Here is a 21,203-nt window from a genome sequence, read left to right as displayed (position 1 = left end):
TCTTGCCTCCTGGGGGCATCCTGAATTGGAATGCCCAAAATAATCAGTCACATAGCCATCAGACAGATGTGGAGAGAAGACACACTGGCTGAGAGGGGATAATATTTCATTCATACATGGAGATCACAGCTGTGCGTCAGACACATCGGCCCTTTCTCCTCTCAGTATCATCGATATGCAAATGGTATTCTGTAGACTTGAATGAGGCTACTATCTGCGCAGGGCTGTGGAGAAGCTCTGACATTACTACCCTGTTAATCTACTGCCAACTGCTAATTGGGACGGTCCCGCTTTTGTTCGGCTTCTCCACACTGTCTGTTGTGCGTCTCGTAACCCTGAAGCAATAACATTGCCTTGTGTAGCTGCTTAGTATCATAAATATATCATTCTTCTTACTTCTGTGAAAAAAAGTGTTTTTCTCTGCTGCTGAAAGAGCTTTCTTATTGAAAATAAATGCTTTCAACATGTTGAATAGTTTACTCACCAACAGGCTTGTACTGGGAAAATGATTTATTTTGAAATTTTAGCAGAAAAAAAACAAACAATAAATGTTTCATTGAATATTATATCACATAAAAGCAGAAACATTTGAAACTGAAAACATATATTCTGTAGTTAGGCTTCTTTAAAGGCACCCTGTGGAGTTTTTGACCACTAGTATCGCTGTGGAGCAACATTCTTCTTAAAGGTGAGCCACCTTTTGTTTGTATTGTGCACCTATGATCTCACACATGTAAACACGTAGGCGCATGAGTGACGCAATCCACATTCTGCTGTCTTGTTTGCGCAATTCCAGTTATTGATAGTTGGTGGCGGTAATGTGCAAAGAAGCAAGCAATGTGCCAACAAAGACAAGGAGGAAGAACGCTGTGAGCTAGAAAACGTGGATGTAAACATTGCACAATTTAAAATATATTTTTTTAATGGCCTTCATATTTTTAATGAGGACAGAAATACATTAAATGCATTTTTAGGCCTTAAGGATACACACAGCTTGTTTTGGTGAATGTAAACATTTGTGTTTGTTTAGGAGAAAACTCCACAGGGCAGCTTTAATGGTTTTCATGCAGATTTGATTAAGATTAATATGGAGTGAAATTAGTTTTGTACTGGTGACAGATGCGTGACAATTATGGTGTTAAGAAATGTACTTTCAGATTCAAAACATAATACCACCAAACTTGAATAAATGTCAGTATTTTACATGTATGTTTCCAACTTCAAGTTCATTAATCTATTAACATTTGATTTTGAAGTATTCTCTGAGCATATAAATATCAAAAACTGTGAAATTTTGTTGATGAAATAATGATGATTAAATATGTTTAGGAGGGTTAAAAAAAGTTTTTCCACAAATTTCTTATAGGCCAGATGTTCAACTTTTCTACATGTACACTGTGAATTTTTAGATCAGATTATGTGAAAGAGTCATATAACACAATCCTGAACGTGTCACAATCATCTGCCCACACATTCAACCATGTGTAAAAAACGCACCAACATTTCACACACACTTTTAGACCTTTCTGCACACAGAAAGTGTTCTGAGAGTGTTTTAAGTTGGAAATATAAACTGTATGTAGAACAGGGACCTTTACTTTAGTTAGGTTGCACCTATTTCTAAAAGTGTTTTTTATTTATTCAACTTGCATGGTTTTTGTTTGCGGGTTGGAGACACATTTGTGAACACCATGTTAGTTTTGTTTTTATTTATGGATCATGAAACAGTATTTTCTTGCCACAGTTAAAGCTGAAGATAAAATGTGTGCACAATATAACCTTCCCCTCAGGTCAGATAGAGACACTTTTATTATGTCAAGGAACCAAAGCTTTAAATAAAATGTGAGAAATCTACAACAACTTTGTTTCATCCAATAAATCAATGTGTTGTTTTTTTCACAGAGCACAAGTAAAGATGATTGCATTTTTTTAAAACAGGGAACTGTTTCTGCTCTGCCCTTATGTGTGTGTGTGTGTGTGTGTGTTTGTTTAAACTACATGTTTGAATCCACAGCTGCAGAGTGGAGGCACAAGTTGCGTCACACTTGCTACTTGACTGCGAGTCTCAGATGTTGACGCGCTGGTTCCTGGTTTGCACTGCCCTCCTCTCTCTGAGGTACATGTTGACATAGGAGGTTATAAGATCATCCATTTTGTAACCCTGTTCAAAAAAAAGACAGGGGTGAAGAAAAGGAAACGAAAAAGACTTTGTGCCAGTTAATCACGTCAAAGCACAAGTATCAAATGATGGATTCAGATACTAAACATATCTTACCAGTGAAGTTTCACACAGGAATTTGGTGCCCTTCACTAAACTGCCAATAGTCATGTGAAAATAGGTACTTCCACTACACCAGTTAGCGATGCGGTTGAATGGGTGTGTTGCCAGCACCTCCTTCATTAGAGAAAAGAATTGTTAATGGAACAGGAAACTTGCCGGGATGTTTAATTGAATATTAATTAATGATTTTTGAATTTTTGATAATTGATTTCTTTTCCAACCTTGGTTTTGGGATGGATGATGGTGAGTCCTTGCTTGCTGATAGCAATTCGCACAATGTCTGGAAAGTTTGGCTCTGATGTTTGCTGAAAATAAAGTTAGAAAGAAAGATGAGACAACTCTTCTTTGCTGTGATCATGACCATGTTCTTTCTGAGCTTGTGCGGTTAGTATATTGTGTTGTCAGATGGTGTGACTGACTGAAAAAGAGCTAAAGTGTCAGATAGAAAAACCACCCACCCAACCAAATGGACTATAGATAGTAAGGTAAGTAAGTGTCTGCCCTGCATCCACTGCACTGCTTACCTTCACTTCAAAGAATGCACAGCCGAACGTTTCCCATCGGTAAATCGCCTTCAGAAATCCCATCTTAGCTTCTTCCACAGTCGTGCCAACTTGTTTGTTATAAGTGGCGGCAATACTCTAAAAAATAGAAATGTCACAGTGTGATACAAAACTCTAGTGTTGGCACTGTTTTAAATGAGGTTAATGATTTTCTTACACCCCCACAGCCTTCAGGCAATACTCTCAGTGCACTGAGATAAGATCACAGGAACACAATAATGGTGATATTGTGCTAAGGCTGGTTATATTCTGTATTTTTTAATATCAACAAACCCCTTGAAAAACCCAAACTGAGAATTAATTAATGCTACTAGCAGGTTTAATCTGTACATCAAAAGTCTGATAGTTATTATTCCTCTGTTTCATAGAGCTCCATTGTTGTTGAAAAACTACTAAAAACACGAGTAACAATGTTTCACTGGGTGACATGTTAATTTATTACAATGTCCTGCTGCTGTATTCACTAAAACACCAGTTGTGTATTAATTCACAGGAAAAAATAGTCCCTAATATATGAACTGTTTACTCCTGTTTGAGTAATGTTTGCTAAAAACTACAGTGCCATTTTTTAAAAGTGAAACTATGTATTTGTGAATTGTTGTTGTTTTGTTGCATTGATCTATGAATGACAATGTCAGTCAGACCACTACTCTACACTACTCTCCTCAGATTTATAACGACTAATGACTTCATGACCAAATACCAAAACTATTCCCATTAGCCCTAGCTAATAGCTGTTTGCAAATCTTAGCATGCTAACACGCACGCATTACCTCGTAATAATTCACTTTCTTGCATTACCTAAACTAAATTAGCATGATACATTTGCCTAGCATGCTAACACCATAAACTAAGATGGTCAACATGGTAAACATGACCTACTAAACTAAATTAGCATGATAAATTTGCCTAGCATGCTAACACCATAAACTAAGATGGTCAACATGGTAAACATGACCTACTAAACTAAATATCAGCATGTTACCATTGTCACTGTGAGCATTTTAGCATGCTGACTTTAGCATTTAGAACAAAGCATTATTTATATCTTTAGTAGGAACTACGGGGCTGAATGTCACAGACAGGGAAGGCAATTTGGGAAGTATTGACAGACGGACTAACGCTGTACCTTTTTTGGTCTTTTCGTGAGATTTTTGATAGTGAGCATAATGTAGACAATATCCAGTCATATCATTTAAGGTACAGATAAAGGACATATTTAGATGCTAATGAAAATGAAGGCCCTCGTACCTTCTTCCACTCATTTTCAGACAAGGCCTTCAGTTGGTCTCCAGGCACCAGCTCCTTTAGCATCTTGGGAATCATGACAAGCTGGCTCTTGTCATTGCTGACCTTTATCCTGAAGAGCAGAGCCGCAATGTTGATCATTTCCTCTTTGCTGCAAACATGATAGCCCCTCAGGTACTTGGGTAGCTCCTGGAAGATAGAAAGATAGTCTATGAAGTGTGTCATTTGGGGAATTCTCAACAGATTTGGGCTCAAGTTTGACCTTTAAATCCTAACCCTTAAAGAGATGAAAAACGGGTCACAGCCTGTCCACTTTTTAATCTGTGATAATCCTATTGATCATAATGTAGCACTGTAGTACTGATGCTATCTCATCTATAGGTAGGATTGTGTTCATGGAAAGATTTGGCTCATATCATGCGGGAAAAAGTTATCAGCCTGGAAAATGAGATGTTGGCTGTGCTGCATCATTCAAATGTACCTGAGGGAAATGGAAGATAAGATCAGCCTCTGTGTCTCTGCCAGGGATCACATTGAACCACAACTTCCTCATGAAGAACACAAGGTAGGATACGTTGACCGTCCCACCTGCAGAACGCACACACACACACACACACACACATACAAAGAGGTTTTACAGATAAATACAAGAGTATCATTTCCACTCTAATCAGATCATGTTTTATTTACCGTCTTTCATCCGAGTGGCTTTCTTGGACCAGTCTGAGATTTGTCTCAGACTATCGAAGAAGTAGTCTGTGTCATTCAGACTGAGAACCTAAAATGAACAGAATTACTAGGCTGGAAATTCATCAATTTCTAGATCAGGATTTGATGTGTAAGCTTGACAATACATCGAATGTACCTTGTCCTGTGTTTTGATGAAAAGGCTGAAGCCGTCTGCTGAAGTCAGCTCGAGCTGTTTGCTGATATTCTGGATGAGATCCTTGATCCTAGTGCTGGTTGCTACCTCAAATACCTGAAGAGGGATGATAGTTTACTGGTATTAATGAAAGAATGTTTAATCTGGGTATTAAATCTGTGACTTTAAACATGCAATACATCCGTCTTCACACCTTTTCTGTGTCGTTGGGGAAGTGGATTTTGTGGTATATCTGGGTGCTGTTCTGTTGGATGGCGTCGACCTCCACTTGGTGTGGCGGGAGCTTCCTGGGCTCCATCCTACACAAGAACCGCAAATGCTCCGTTACGTCACTTTTTGCTTTATCATTTTGACTCAACGAACCCACAGATTCAGCGCAGATAAAGAAAAGAGCACACTCTTATCATCAAAATGGCAAAAACCAAAATGCCATGCGCCAACTGTGCTGATTAAAAAAAGAAAAAGAAAAAAAAAGAAGCCCTCTATGAGCCCTTTGTCAGTGTGTGCATGTAAATCTAATTTATTTATAGAGGAAGCCATGCAAATGCAGTGTGTGGCCTCACTGTGAACTTGATGTTACACATTAGTGAGTATGGATTTTGAGTGAGTAGTGCTGCAAGCAAGTTAAGCCCTATATCGCACATCATGCCCTCTACGTATCTAGAAAAAAAAGTCCTCAGCGATATCAGTTTAGCTTTTAGAGAGCGATTGATGGGGAGATTTAAAAACACAAGGCGCCACGGCCATTACATTTCCTTTTCTAACCACCCCCATCGTGGTGTCATGTCACTGTGGCTGTTAACCTGAGGTGCAGATCTATAACTGCCTCTGCTTGTGCTTCTCTATAAGCATCTGCTGCCTTATAAATAATGTTTGGTTGCACAAACCGTTTCATTATTATTATGATATCGGGGAGGAGGAGAAGCTTTCATTACACTCCTAATCTCCTTGATCTTCTATAAAAACAGGGTCCACTGTGCTGCGAGGTAGTAAAGCGCAGCGTAACATGTCGGGCTAACCTCAGTGAACTCTGCAGCCGCTGCAGACAGTCAGAGGCCAGAGTCTCTCTGCGCCGCGTCTCCAGAAATCGCTTGGTGTGCCTCAGAAGAGCCTGGCTGGGAGGAAAGAGGCCGCAGCACAGCCACAACAGCTGCCAGCCCTGCTCCACGCTGAACCTGGGGATGGAGGAAGGCAACACGGGAGAAATATGCATGTAAGACGCTGTAAAAGCTGAAGATGAAATGGAGTCTTGGCTTGTATTAAAAATTCTCTCTGATGAACCTGAGGTGAACTGAAACATGGGAGGGTGATGACATTTTTCAGTTCCACTTCTGGGGAAAAGTCAGATTGCTCGTTCTTATATTTTTGGTGCTTCCTACTGTCTAAAAGAAAGAAATGTATGCAAGGTAACAACTGCTACTTACTATAAATCATCTAGTCTTGGTTTTATCTTTATGCAACCAACAAAGATATTTTCAGTATCAACTCTACAACTGTCTATTTCCAGGATTAATCATTAGGTCTATAAAATGTTGGAAAATAGATCTCAGGTTCCTAGTTGATGTACAAAACCCAAAGATCCTCAACTTATAACGATATAAAACAGAGAAAAGCTAACTGCGTTATAATGATTCTAATACATCAGAATAAATAGAATTATTACTAAGCACTGGGGGAAAAAAGTATTACAGCTGTGATTGACATTCTACATTATTTTAATCTCCTTTTACCCCAAATGATCTGAGATCCTGACACAGTGACAGTATGCGTACCTGTTGTTATTGTTGGTCATCTGCTTCATGATCTGACAGTAGATCTCATCCCTGAACACCTCATGTTCAGTGGCGGGGCGGAAGATCTGGTCGGTGAGCTCGAGAGGACTCTGCATCTGCTTGGTGGGGTAATCTCCCATATATTTCAGGATCGGTGCACAACAGTCAAGGACTCAATATACTAAAAAAACGTAACCTCTAGAAAATGGATAATAACACATTAATGCTGCTGTTTGATATAATTCTGTTCAGGATATCAGTGAAGGCCACAGAGGCTTTCTGGCTAAGCTCGGGGTTGCCCATCAGTTTCTTGAGGAGGGGCTGCCTGATTGGTTCTCTGGAGTTCACCCACAGCCTCTCGGGAACAGCGTTCCTAGCGATCACCTGCCGGTTCACGTCCTTAGTGGGCTGCCTGTGGGGTCAGGAAACGAAATGCACATGTCTGTGGACACTGCTTCTCCAGGTGGAAAGTTAAGCATAGGATGTGGAACAACGGAAGGTACCTGAAATACTCCATGGAGAATTCTTTCAGCGAGGCGGGAGCTAATCTCTCCATTGTGCCTGTTTCTTTCAGGTTTGCTTTTATGGCATCCTTCCTCTGGTTAGGAGACAGGTTGAGGAGGTTCTGAAATAAAAAAAAACACAAAATATTAAACACTCTACAGCACCAGGACCGTCAGACAAAGATGTGCCGCTGACATCTCCATACCATGATCTCGTGGGAGGGTTTGGTGAGCGTGGGCAGGATCAGGATGGACTCAGTGGAGACGGCTCCCGTTTTCTTCGTTTTCTCGTTTTGACCCTTGAGCCAGCCTCGCTCCTGAGATAGCTCGTTGTCTTTGATAATGACAATGAGCTCTCCTTTCTTGAAGCTCAGCAACGTGGGGTCGTCTTTAAAGGAACAGGAGGACAGACGTTAGCAAGAGTAATAAGCGAGGTGTGATATTGCGAGAAAGATACGTTTTAAATTCTATTTCTGCTGTTCTGACCTCGGCTGTCGACATCCTTCAGAGTCACGGCGTACTGGGAGCGCTCCGTGAGTCCACTGAGGAACATGGTGATCAGCTCGGCCATGTCCTCCACTTTGGATCCGCTCAGGGTGAAATCTCCTTTCAGAGTCAGCATGCTCACTGCATGGCCAGATGCTTTACTGTCCCTGTGTGAGGCAACACAGCGGGGTCAAAAACAAAGGATTCACACACGTAATAATTCAAGTTCTTGCTTTCTCCTCTGATTCTGTGCCGTCTCTACCTTGTGGTGTTGACTGCCATGACTTCTGGGAAGGAGAGTTCCAGCAGCCTCTTCTCTCTCTCATCCAGGAAGGTGATGCCATTCCAGTTTATGGCCACGATGAATTTGCTTTTAGCCAGTGGAGGACCTAGAAACATCCACAGAGGAAACAATGAGGCCCTATAATCAACTCAGAGGTAAGGAGGAAGGCTTTCACTGTAGGGTTACAACTTCATTATTATTTAGTATCATTAATTAACCTGTCAGTCATTTTCTTCATTAATTGATTCATATAAAATGTTGGGAAAGTGAAAATCACCCATCAAACTTCCCCAGAGCCCAATGTGAGGTCTTTCTTTTCAACAAGTCCAAAGTAATTCAATTTACAATGAGACAAAATACAAAAATGTAGCAAATCCTCATATTTTAGAAGCTAGAAACAAGCGAAGTTTGACATTTTTGTTAATAAATAACAATAATCGAGAATCTAAATTTTGGATTATTAAACTGATCTTTTCAGAATCACTTTCATTTACAAGCAGGACAACATATGAAAAAGAATAGCAAGAAGGGGAAGAGAGAAATTGATCTTGAGCTCTAACAGGTTATATGCTTAATCTATGTATTTGTATTGTCATACAAAATATTACACTTTTTCCATCTCCCACTTAATTTGCAGAATATGATTTTACATTAATGTAAATTAGCCTCTAAACTTGACACACTGTGTCATTTAAATAACTGTTCAAGGCTCAAAGAGGTCAAATCCAGTATTTAAAAAAACAACAACAAAGATTAGTGGAACGTCCAAAAAATTCAAACAAATCCATGTAGAAGAACTTATGTTTCTTTCTCTCTGACCTCCATTACTCATCTGGCCCCCTCAGACTTATCTTGGGACTTTTTGGAGGGAGCCGGAGCCCTTGTTTGGGAACCACTGGACTAAACTTCTTAACTGTATATGTAACAATATAATAATGTAATTTATCCCACACAGATCCACCTCTTTGCTGTAAAAGTACTTTTGTTTTTAATACTTGTTCATTTTATTGGTAAAAAAAGGGTTTGAATACTTCCATCATTCCATCAGATATGTTATATATTGAAATCTTGTTGGCAGCTTGTGATTATTTCCACTTGACCAGCATAGTGTCAACTGGACAATAACTGTGCAAATAGTAACAAAAGGGATTCCTCTACTTTATTGCTGTTCCCTGTGTGGACAAACTTGACCTATTTGGGAAAAGACTGTGTCTCTGTGTGTGTGTGTGTGTGTGTGTGTGTGTGTGTGTGTGTGTGTGTGTGTGTGTGTGTGTGTGTGTGTGTGTGTGTGTGTGTGTGTGAGCTTGTCAGACAGCTCGGGTGTATCGTTTTGCAAACTGCTTGTTCACACGCTAAACATCTGTAACATCTGAAATCAAGGGAATGGAGAAATCTTCTTTTTGGCCCACTTATTCCCTCTTCATCATACACTTTGCTGGAGTATTAACCCCAGTGGTATAGTACGTCTATAAATAGATTTGATTATTCCAGTCTGACATAGATACGCCTGTTTGTCTCTACATTCCTGAGGAAAGTGTGTGTTATACATATTTTATGTTTTGCAGTGATGAAAAAAATTACAATACAAATCTGTTAAATCTATGTGGGACCCTGTACTCAGAACTTTATCACTCATTTGTGTTTAGTACTTACTGAACATAGACAATACTGCACTGCTTCTGCCAAGTTTCACATTCATTATTTGATTGTTATTGTTTAATTTGAGACATAATATTGCAGATACAACCAGAAACTCCTGTTTTGCTTATAATAAAGGAGTAAATGATGCATACAATCATTATATTAGTACTTCTCATTCCCATGTATTTATCAGCACACAAATGTTGCCATAAATACACATAATCTTTCCTGTCACACATGGGTGTTAATTGCTTCATGTATTAATATAATTGCAGCTGTATGATTTTAAATGAATGCACTTGTTATTAACATACATAACAGGAGAAAGGTTAGAAACATTTACTGTGTCTTGCTGCCTACCTGACAGCTTGACAACCTCAAAGAACCTGGAGAAGAACATGGGCCACATCTCCCGGGCGTAGTCCACAATCTCTGCCTTCACTGAATCTGTCTTTTGCTTTGAACTCACAAAGGAACCCTAGTACAGTTAAAAAAACAAACGAAAAAAACATTCAATCTACTGAAGCCCATGTTAGAGTATTATATTTCCTACACGTGGTGAACTATTTCATTCTTTCTTCATTTGTTGTGACTGACCTCAGCGTGAGCCGTGCTGACCATCTGCACCCATTTGTCCTCTGACTTGGCGTCCAGCAGAGAGCTGTTGATGCACTCCTGCACAGCTGCCTTCACCTTTTCTGGGCTGCTGTCTGAGCCGTGCTGGATGTACAAATGTTTTGCAGCGAGCTGAACACAATCATCCTCCTGCGTGAAGAGAAGCGTGTAAAAATATATATATTTATCATCTTATATCAGGATGTGTGACTGACATTTTATGATTGAATGATCCAAATGGAAGCCAACCTTTTTACTCTGGTACTCTCCACACTTCAGACCGTGGATGACCTGTTTGTAGATGAGCTCCGTGCTGGTCTTGTCCTCTTTGCAGTCGTGCCAGGGGGTGAAGACCTCCTTGCGGAAGAAGAGACGCCAGGGTGCGTGTTGCTCCTGCCCTCCTCTCCTCTTCACTTCCTGCTCGCACTGAGAGATGGCGTCCAACACGTGCTCCCGGCCGCTGCCCAGAGCCCACACCTACGGGACGCATCAACAGTTAAAGTTACGGATATCTAGATACACTACAAAGCTGATGATCATTGTAATTATCGACTCATCTGCAGATTATCACAACTAGGTCTATAAAACATCAGAAAACTGTGAAAAATGTCCATCATATTACATAAATAACTATCCAAAACCTTCTTTTTGTACGTTACGTTCTCTCTGCTCAAAGGGCAGAAATAATTTGGAATTTGGATCTTATAAAGAAGAAGAAGTAAAGAGAATCAGTGTGTGTACCTTCTCATACAGAGCCACATAGAGAGAAAATCCAAACGTGTCTTTGAGTTTGACTTTGTTGGCCAGGATCTGGCAGACCTCTTTAGAGTTTGAGGCTGAGTCAACAGGTAGGTTGATGGCACGTCCATCCATCACTGTCACAGACACAATCATGGGCTTTTTGACCTTGGTTGCCTGTTGTAGCACCAAGAAAAAAACAATGTTGATTAAATGGAAATGTCAAATGCAGGCATCAGATAATTTCAAAGACTGATACCATAAAACCAAAACTACCTGTGTGGCTAAATAACCACTAGACACCAGCTGTTATCTGGGTGCGCTGACCCATTAAAATGTAGCACGCTGTTGCATCTTATAACAATTTTAGTACCTGAAGCTCCATCCAGGCTGGAGGCTCGCCTCGCACTCCGTTCATTACAGTGCGCCGCAGCCTTTCAGCACAGTAGGAAGCGTAGCCCCCTGGAGCGGAGCGGATGAAACTTTGGAGATACTGCCAAGACAGGAGATAAAAGGGATGAGTAAAACATTGCAGCATGTGGCTTACTGTCTATGAATCTGCAGCAGCCAAAGCAAATGTTGTACTTCACTGTTCATTTTGTCAATGAAAATAAAACCGCGATGAAAAATATTTGTTCATAGCCTTTTTTTTTAATGATGAATCAAGACTATATAAAAGTAGAAAAATAACTACATTAATGATATGAATGTGTGATCACATATATACATGTAGACATATAAACTGCGTGTCTGTGTTTGCAGGCTTAGTTCAGCTGAGTGTGGAGGCCTGGACAGTGGATCACTGTAAAAGTAAGTGTACACAATAGAAAAGAAACAATGAGTTTGGATTTCTTTTTGAAAGGTTATGGACAGACATCCATTAATGGGAAACTATGACAAAGAGAGCATGAACATAACACATGCACATAAATCTGAGTACAGTATGATAACAGCACATACTGGTAACCACTGTAACATTATTGTAACCAGTAAGAAGATGAATTGGAAGAATCAGGAATGTATCAGGAAGCAAAACTAGTCCTTGAAGGTTTAAGAACCTGCTGCCTACGTGGCTCGTAGCTGAACCCGCCCTTCTTTATCAAATCATACCAGATAAGTACACTTGTGTTACCATCTCTTTGTTATAAACTCAATCCTGTTATCTCATTCAGGAGTTTGATTGCAGGTACTGTGTATTCCGTTTTAAACTACCTCTCGTCTACTGGTTGACCTTTCAGCTGCTACAAAAAAACCCAGACGGAACATAACCTTTGAACATGAAAACTATTACTAAACCTTTTACATTTTTCTGGATGGGCAACACTCCCAAAACTATCTCCTTTAATATGAAGCATCTAGCATTCAGTAACAACTTATGTTTCTGTCAGGAATGTTATCTGATGTTATCAGTTCTTTGAATTATTTTACAATCCTCTGACAATTAAATGCAGCAAATAAACAGCTATGACACACTACCAAAATATGCAGGCTACATACTGACATTGATGATAAGATAAGCTACAGTAACAGTGTTAAGTGATGTGGATTTAACATTAATGTTACTTTCAGTCTAATATGAGTCACTTCCAGCATTAATGTTGGTAGTCTACCATTAAAAACTTCCTTTGGATGTTCATGAAAGAAACATCATTAGGTTATCTGACATTTTAGCTTCTCCTTACAAGCTGTTGACAAGAACCACCCTCCGTAACCACGGCAACGGACCACAACAAAGATGGTGACAATTTAACTTCTTATTAACTTCAATGACAATTTAACTTCAGGTGCCAGAATAAAAACTGTTGTACTCACTCTTGTAAGTTTATCACTTGGACAGAAAATGCCCAAACAGAGCGACAGCAGGATCCAACCGCGGAAGTAGCTGTTGCGATTGTTGTTATCCTGAAGCTGCTTGCAGATCTGACAGTAAATCTCGTCCCTGGACAGAAAAAACAAAATTACTTATTAACGGAGAAAGAAAAAACATATTAAAATGTACGTGATTTTAAAATGACATGTCAGCAACCTGAGGTCACGCCTGATGATGGCGTATCCCACAATGGCGTGGAGTTTTTCCAGAGACGTCAGCGGCCGATCCAGAGTGGGACCATCATCTGGGTCGGTCATGACATCACTGTCCTCCTTAAGAGTCTGCAGGGCGGGAGGCTTGGACACTTCGGTCATATTGTCTGACTGTCAGAAAAAAAACCATCAAATTGCCGTCAGTAAAGTAAAATAAAGTTCAAATAAAAAGACAGAATTTTATTTTAGGTTTCCATCTCACCTCCTCCATGATGATTGAGGGTTTCCTGAAGCTCACACCAGTTCTTGGGGCTCCAAAATCTGGAGCAGCGGATACTTTTTTGTTTCTGGTCAGCATGTCGGTGAACGTGGATCCCTTCCTTGCCCGGGGGTTCCCTTCCGGTACGGTGTATACCTTCTGGTTTGAAGACCCCTCGCTGGGAACTGCAGACGCTTTTCTGTTTTTTGCCCGCAGGTCTGTGAAAATGGAGCCTTTTCTGTTGGGTGCCGACTCCTCGGGGACTGTGGAATCCTTTCTTGGAGTTTTATTCCTAAGCACCCTCTGAAAAAGACAGAAATTACCTTTTAAAATAAGCAAAAACTGTTTGATCTTAAAAATGTATAGATTTTTGTCCTTTAGTTAGTTATTACCTGATCCAGGCCAACCATGTGGCTGAGACGTCTGTCCTTTCTGTTCATCACGTCCTGCAGCACTGAGCGTTCCTGCACAGGGTTCTGACTTGCGTGAGCCTTCACCTGCTTCTTTGGCTCGGGGAGGTCTCCCATGAACCTCAGAATGATCCACCACACTGTCAACGAAGCCTAGTGATAACACAAGAGACACGGCACGGTAACTTTAATGAAATAAAAAGAGCGGAATAACCAAAACGTTGACTTTAAATTAGTCAAACAGAAGTACCCCGATATCTCCTTCCTCCTCGTGGTAAAGCAGGGGCTGTCGGAGCCTCTGGCGGATGTGCGTGGCCGTGGCCGCACCCTGGAAGTACATGGAAGCAAATTTGGAGAAGGCGTACTCGTCCAGGTCGTCGTAGTCTTCTTCGGGAAGCTCTTCCTCCATGGGGAAGTCGTCTATGTCGATCACCTCCATCACGGTCCTTTTCCCCTCGAAATTCTGAAAACGGACAGATACAGATGTGTGACGTGTGATTCATCTACTCTGCTTTCTCCAGGAGAACACGTGCTCCACTTTCAGTTCTCTCACCTCGAATCCCACAGGTGCTTGCCCCTCTTGTCCAATCATAGGGGGCAGAAAGTCAAACATGCTGTCCACCATCTCCTGGTCTGTGATGGACTCTGACTGGGATTTGGCCTCATTCTCTCTCTTCTGCCTCAGCACTTCCTCCAGGTGTTTCTGTCTCTCCCTGATGATCCTCTGTTCGTCTTCTCTCTCTTTATCAGAAAGGTACTTCTGAAAAAACAAACAACACAAAAGAAAGATCAGCATGTCTTTTACTACCTTATTAACCATGCACCCAAATAACAAATTACTCATTATTCACAGCAGTGGTTTGGGGGGGAACAAGGATTAAAAATTAATCATATTTTAACTGTAGAATTAGCATTTTAATCACAGTTTTCTGCTGCTGTGTACTGAGTAGTGATATTAGAGCAGTTGCGAGGTGGGGGGTTCAATGCCAGATGAAACCATGAAGGACTTCTCTTACAATTGTCATCCATAAGAAAAAAAAAAAAACCTTACATCTCTTTTCATCTTCTTCAGAGCCTTTCTTGCCAGCATGCCCCTGGTCTGCGCCTGCAGGAGGATCACAGCGTTTCTCTTGCGCTTCCATTCCTTCCTGGCCAGATATCCTCTGGCTTTGGCCTGCAGCACGACGGCTGCCACCCGCTTCTTCTTGTAGAGGAAGTGGAGCTGGCGGGAGCGAACCTGCGCCTGCAGCCTCGCGTAGCCCAGCTGGACCTACAATTCAAATAGGAGAGGAAAAAAGAGTAAAAAAACAAACAATGTGTTAACAGCGGGGAGTTGTAGTTTCAGGCGAACGTTACACAAACAGGAGTAAATAGAGTGTTTCTTGGGGACTATTTTCAGCTGTGAGTGAATACACATTCAATGCTCTGCTCAGTATTTACAGCGCAGGGACAAGACTGTGTGGGATTGACTCACTTTTTGATATCAACAAGATATCAGAGACAATGGGACAATGATTGGCCTGAAGTCACATGACCATGTACCCACCCCACCTTGATGGATTACCTATTGGCTGATACATATCTGGATGCACATTATTGCTTATTTTTTGTATTTTTAAAAACCTTTTGGATTTTTTTCTATTTTTTTAAATACCCTATTTAATCGCTGCTTGTAGCCCTAACCCTGATGAAGGCCGCAAGCCGAAACACGTTGGTCTATTAATAAAGTTCTCCTGTATTGAATGTGTTGCTGGAGCTTTGACTTTCTTAAGATCATGCAGAAATCAGGCTTTAAATACATAGACAACACTTGTTAGAAGGAAGTTTAATGACAATTTAAAAAATACACAATATCACCACACTCACCACTTTGTACAGCTTTCTGCCTTTGTGTCCTCTCCAGTGTTTCTGAATGACGAGAGCGCTCGCCCTTTTCCTCAGGAACTCCCTCCTATAAAATTCATAAAGCATACAGACGTGTAGTTACAAATCACATCAACAACAAACATCACATTTCAAAAGATTCTTATTTGCCTGCACCTGTATTTGTAGCCTCTCATGACCTTCTGGATGAGAAGTGCTTTCACGTTTAGTTCTTTCATTCGCTCCACTTCCAACATCATGTCGTGGATGTCCTGGGAAAAAAAGAGTCATACATTTATTTTATGTTGGTGGGACAAAACTTCCACATAACCATCGCCAACATAAAAATGCAGAGGCAGTACCTTTAGGAATATCTTTGTCTTTCCAGTCTTCCAGTCGCCCTCTCCGTCAAGCACAGTCTCACAAATGCTCTCGCAGCATTTCTCTTTGCTTTCCTGTTAGAAAAGAAGAATCATCACACAATCACAGCAGGAACAGATAAAAAAAAAGGTGTGAGGATGCTGAACTTAAAAAGATAGTGACATCAAACTTACTGTTTTTGGATCACAGACGGAAGTTCTCAGCAGGACACGGTAGCGGCCTAGAAACTCTTCGAAGGTGTAGCGGACGGGGTATCCGGCTTTCCTGATCCGGATTGTCTCCATCATGCCGGAGTAACGCAGCTGACGCAGGCACAGGCCTCTGTCAGACAGCTGAGACACAAACAAAAGGATTTAAGTCATTTTGGTGCAGACGTGAGCACGTTTTTGTAGTTTGTTTGAGTGACTGCAGCTTCTCTCCTCACCATGGGCTTCTTGAAGTCGTTGGGTTTGATGCAGCGGATGAAGTAGGGCTGGCACGCAGTCAACGTTTTCATCAGGGAGTCCAGAGACTGTCGGAACTGACCGCTCAAAGTCGGGGTGCGCTTCATATCAACTGCTCTCTGTCAGAAACAAATGCAACATGATGTAAGTAATTAATGTAAGTAATGGTGTTTTTTGTCATTCACAGCTGTGTCTAAAATCGTAAAAGCTGCACTGACCTTCAGAGAGCTCTTTTTTGAGGTGAAGTTCATCCTGGGGTTGGAGCTGGTCTTGGGCGTAGTGAGGGCCAGCTCGTTGTGGAACACCTGTTTGAGGAGCTTGTTGTTGGAGGTCTCAATGAGCTGGATCAGATCTGGGCTGAGGGTGTCGCGGTTTTTCTCGAGAAAACCTCGAAACAAGACAGAGGACATGACAGAGTGAGGACATGACACAGTGAGGACATGACACAGGACGTGAGGGAAGCTGCTTGTTGATTAGTTCAAGAATTACCTTTTGAGTCATAGTTGACAACTCCGGCAAAATGACGGATTCCAAACTGTGTCTCGTAGTTGTTCTTGGGTGGAAGATAGATGTCTCCTTTCCCGTGGTGCTGGTTCATTTTTTGAAGCATGGTGGTGTCTGTGCCCTGAAAATAACCAAAAAGATGACGGTTAAAACCTGCTTTGATTAGCTGCAGCAGAATATTGGGAGAGACAAAGACGATAGTGACCTGGGGGAAGTTGCTCTCCTCATCAATAAGAGCCAGGATGTTCAGAGATTTGTTGGCGAGCACGTCCAGAGTGCCCTGGTTGTCTTTGTAGTCGATGCGCTCCCAGACAATGTTCTCGCGGGCGTACTCCTCCTGCTCCAGCTTGAAAACATGCTTGACGAAGAACTGCTGCAGCTGCTCGTTGGCGAAGTTGATGCACAGCTGCTCAAAGCTGAGAGAGAAAGCACATTACGAGAAGAAAGATGGATGAATTTTAGCTTGTGTGTTTAAAAAGAGCAGCAACATGATGATAAAAGCTTGTGTGAATGCTTACCTGTTTTTGTCAAAGTTCTCAAAGCCGAAGATGTCCAGAAGGCCGATGGACTGTTGAGTCTCTTGGGATTCCTCAGAGGTCTTGTGGATCGCGGTGTTGATTTTGCCCACCACCCAAATGAAGAGTCTGCCGTAAATAGCCTGGACAAATGATACAGATACTAATTATACATAGTGCCACAACCTGTAGCAACTAAACAACACAAGAGATCCTGATGTCATGCAATCTGACAAACATTCCTTCCAGAATATGGTTAATGACTTTGTTAATTGTTCTTTTAGCCTTACTTAAGCATTGTAATCTGTTGTCAGTATCATTTTGTCAGTTGCCTGTTTTCTTATTGTTTTGACAGCAACTTTAATGCTGCTCAGACAATACATACTTAAGGGTTTTAATCTAGCACCACCTGCAGGACAAACGTTCCACTAGTTCAACCCAAAAACAGATGTATTCCTGAGAGCTTATGCTGTACTTTGGATGGATTTTGAGCTGGACTTGATCAAGTACATCTTTGACCAGTAGTTTCAAAACCTTTTGTTGTGTGACCCCTTAAAACAAATCATTGTTTACTTGCAACCCCTCACTGAAGGATGGGCCTTCATCTTTCAGTGAACCAATTCTGACAATGCCTGACGAGCTGAGAAGTCAACGGACATTGAGTATATTGCCTTTTTTTTGTGTCTCATTGGTGGGACAGAATTGAAAAACTGTCAATTTTTGTATCCATCCATTGATGTTTCTGGTAAGTATGAGATAATAACAGCTGCATGTGTCCTCTTGTTCAATTATTAAAGTTTATTATATTAAAATGAGCTGTTTTTATTTCTGAAATATATTTTTGCTTTAGAGAAACTTAGTCATCATGTAACCTTGACAAAGGCGTCTCTGCCGTCCACAGCCTGAGCAGAGGTCAGAGTTTTGGTCACGCTCTCTCTGGCTGTCATGAAGGAGCGCTTAGTCAGACTCTTGCCCAGATTTTTAGGGTCCACCTGAGGTAACGAGACAAACACAGTCAGAGAAAGTCATAGCAACTCTCAAATCTAAAAAACAAAACAAAAAACCCCCAAAAACATACATCCAAAAGTTTGCTGGCCATGTTGAAATTTGATGATGAGCGGACGTCGCAGCCCTCCAGGTTATTCACTATGGTGCCTGAAATACAAAGGAAATGATGTGCTCAGCAGCTGCAGCGATAATGTGTTCAATCTGACTGAATTAACTGAATACATACAGTACTGTACTTACCATCAAAGTCTACATTTCCCATGTGAAGGATAGCGGCGAGCAGTTTGGAGATTTCCCAGGAGTCGTTCTCTGTGAACATGAGGATCTTCAGGGCTGAGCGGAAGTGGGCGTACTCCTTCACATCATCACGCCCTTCACAGCTGGTGCATTTGCCCTGGAGACCAGATCACACAATGGATTTATGTCTAAAAAAAGTATTCATCAATAAATTAAGCTTTTTTTTATTCAATTTCAGTACCATGGTCAGATAGTTGTACTCGGCAGCGCTCCCTAGTGACAGGGTCTTCTTCTGGTCAGCTGGCAAACCCATCAGCATGTAGTAGAAGATGTGGTAGTTTCTTTCCTCGGGTGCCTGCACATGAAACACAAGTTCTTCACCACGATACTCCGAGAAAATTTGACTTGTACCACATGAATGTTCCTGGAAATACTCAATTTTCTTACCTGACGACAAACTCTAGACTTCTCCAGCAGGTACTGCTCAACGCGGGCCCCTTCGATGGCCCCTCCTTTGGTGAAGTTGATGTCAATGTATTTCCCGAAGCGACTGGAGTTGTCATTGCGGATGGTTTTGGCATTACCGAAAGCTGAGAGGGGAAAAACATACATTTAAAGAAAGTAAATAAAGTAACAAGTGATTTTTAATTGCTTTTAAAGGGGGGGTGGTAAAGCTCATTATGACTGCATTATAACTCTATATTGGTGTTGCACTCATACCCTCCAAGATGGGGTTGGCTTCAAGAATCTGCTGCTCGATCCAGGAGTGCTGCCCGCTCACTGCAGCCAGGAACTGCAACACCAGCTTGGTGCTCTCAGTTTTCCCCGCTCCTGATTCTCCACTGAGAGGGGGGCAGAGAAGTAAGTAATGTGTTATTGTGGCATGAAAATACATACTTCACTTCCTCATTTACTATTTCCTTTATTATTTATCATTTCAATCCAACCATGTCTTACACACACGAGTTTGACCTTTGCAAATCAACACTGTGCTGTTCTGTTTATCTGTTGCAGGCCTTAGATGCAGTAGATAAAAATAGGATGTTGAAGAGGCTGATTTTTGCTCTTTCCATTACTTATAATTAACTCTTGGTGGTTATGTTGTATTTCCTATATAAATAAAGGTTTTAATCAATCAATCAATATTTGAAGCCTGTTTGCAGATGAGATCAGAACCTGATGACGCAGCACTGGTTCTTTTGGTTGCGCCGCATGTTGAAAAAGCAGCTGTCGGCGATGGCGAAGACGTGCGGCGGCAGCTCGCCCAGACGTCGATCTGTGTACATTTGCACATACTCGGTGGTGTAGATGGGCAGCAGCTGGTAAGGGTTGACCGCAACCAGAATGGAGCCTGTGTATGTCTGTAAACAGAGAGCGATAATAACTGTGACACAGAAGCACATTTGATGATTGTGTGTGTGTGTGTGTGTGTGTGTGTGTGTGTGTGTAGATGAGCAAAAACAAGTTCTTATCATTATCATCAGGCCAGTGACCCACATGACCCCGTTTTATCAAGGAACACAGTGCGAGATTCATGTTCTAAATATGACTCATTGGATTTAAACATTTCATGGATGGTTTACGATCATCAAGAGCTGTGTAAAAATCTGCCGTTAAAGAAATGAACTCGTAAGTGCCCCGAGCACATCACATTTTCACATCACTTGTTTTTTTTTATGACAAAATGATCTGATTCATAACTGAAGGCACACTGTCGAGCTTTGATGCTGTTAAATTCAAACACTGGGAGACTCTCTTTCAACAGAGGGTCATTCGTCTCTATGGAGACAAAGAGCAGTGTGATAAACTGCGGGGCAAAGTCTAAAGGCTGTAAGGCGCTCACAGCGAGGGAAGACATAGGCGAGTTAGCATTTCCACAGCAGGTTATGGGCATCATAAAACTAGGTGGTTCAGAGTGTGTGCGTGGAATAGAAACCTACGTAGATGATGCCTTCGATGTGTCGCACCAGGAGGTTCCTGAGGAGCCCCGCCTCATTGAGGTCACCTAGCATGATCATGTCGTCCACACCCTTGACAGAGGTGGGGTGCATGGGCCGGATGCTGCCCTCAGTCTTCTTGTTGATCTTGTGCTCCTGTACACGTTTATTAAAATAAGTGACATTACATACAAGGTTCACACTGACTTTCCTAAATCTGATGCAAGAATAAGTATTGTGGGTTTTCTACCTTTCCTTCATCGTCAATCAGCTGAAGTTGACCAGTGTCCGTCACCTTGACCTCCGCCCCAATAGGCACCTCAGTACCACAGTCCACCCACACAAAATCACCCTAGTTAAGGAAACCAGAAGTTGTATTTGAAATCATCAGAGCCGGAGGAGTCCAACACCTCTCAAAACTACCATCTGAGCAGCATGAATTTTCAGATCAAATGTATATTTTAGAGACACTGTATCATTCTTACCTTACTCAAATGCAGCATGGTGTAAACATGGATCAACTCTGTCAAAAATATATTTACAATCATAATCTATATCACCACAGTGAGCGGATTCAGACCAGCACCAGCCATTATAATGACCTGCTAGTA

General features: G+C 41.4%; 1 protein-coding gene across 1 annotated transcript; it reads right to left on the bottom strand.

The window, feature by feature from the left end:
* Positions 1–523: 523 nt before the first annotated feature.
* LOC133984279 (unconventional myosin-VIIa) lies at positions 524–21,095 on the bottom strand. Its single transcript, XM_062423477.1, has 47 exons — positions 21,078–21,095; positions 20,843–20,944; positions 20,596–20,748; positions 19,832–20,016; positions 19,376–19,497; positions 19,103–19,245; positions 18,897–19,010; positions 18,659–18,812; positions 18,489–18,565; positions 18,283–18,402; positions 17,414–17,553; positions 17,101–17,311; positions 16,881–17,016; positions 16,610–16,779; positions 16,373–16,510; positions 16,122–16,280; positions 15,930–16,022; positions 15,745–15,839; positions 15,571–15,655; positions 14,756–14,974; positions 14,258–14,464; positions 13,955–14,167; positions 13,687–13,857; positions 13,298–13,597; positions 13,040–13,206; positions 12,826–12,952; positions 11,387–11,506; positions 11,017–11,190; positions 10,525–10,752; positions 10,258–10,425; positions 10,021–10,138; positions 7,999–8,125; positions 7,737–7,903; positions 7,457–7,638; positions 7,251–7,372; positions 7,005–7,159; positions 6,748–6,901; positions 5,995–6,150; positions 5,169–5,274; positions 4,958–5,071; positions 4,783–4,870; positions 4,574–4,680; positions 4,096–4,281; positions 2,806–2,922; positions 2,503–2,586; positions 2,276–2,395; positions 524–2,161 (listed from the first exon to the last, which is right to left on the bottom strand). Exons 1-47 carry the CDS (start codon positions 21,093–21,095, stop codon positions 2,066–2,068), a joined length of 6,708 nt encoding a protein of 2,235 aa, XP_062279461.1. The 3' UTR covers positions 524–2,065.
* Positions 21,096–21,203: the final 108 nt, after the last annotated feature.

The sequence above is a fragment of the Scomber scombrus genome, chromosome 8 (assembly GCF_963691925.1).
Source record: "Scomber scombrus chromosome 8, fScoSco1.1, whole genome shotgun sequence".
Taxonomy (NCBI): Eukaryota; Metazoa; Chordata; class Actinopteri; order Scombriformes; family Scombridae; genus Scomber; species Scomber scombrus.
This window is presented reverse-complemented; position numbering and strand designations above follow the sequence as displayed.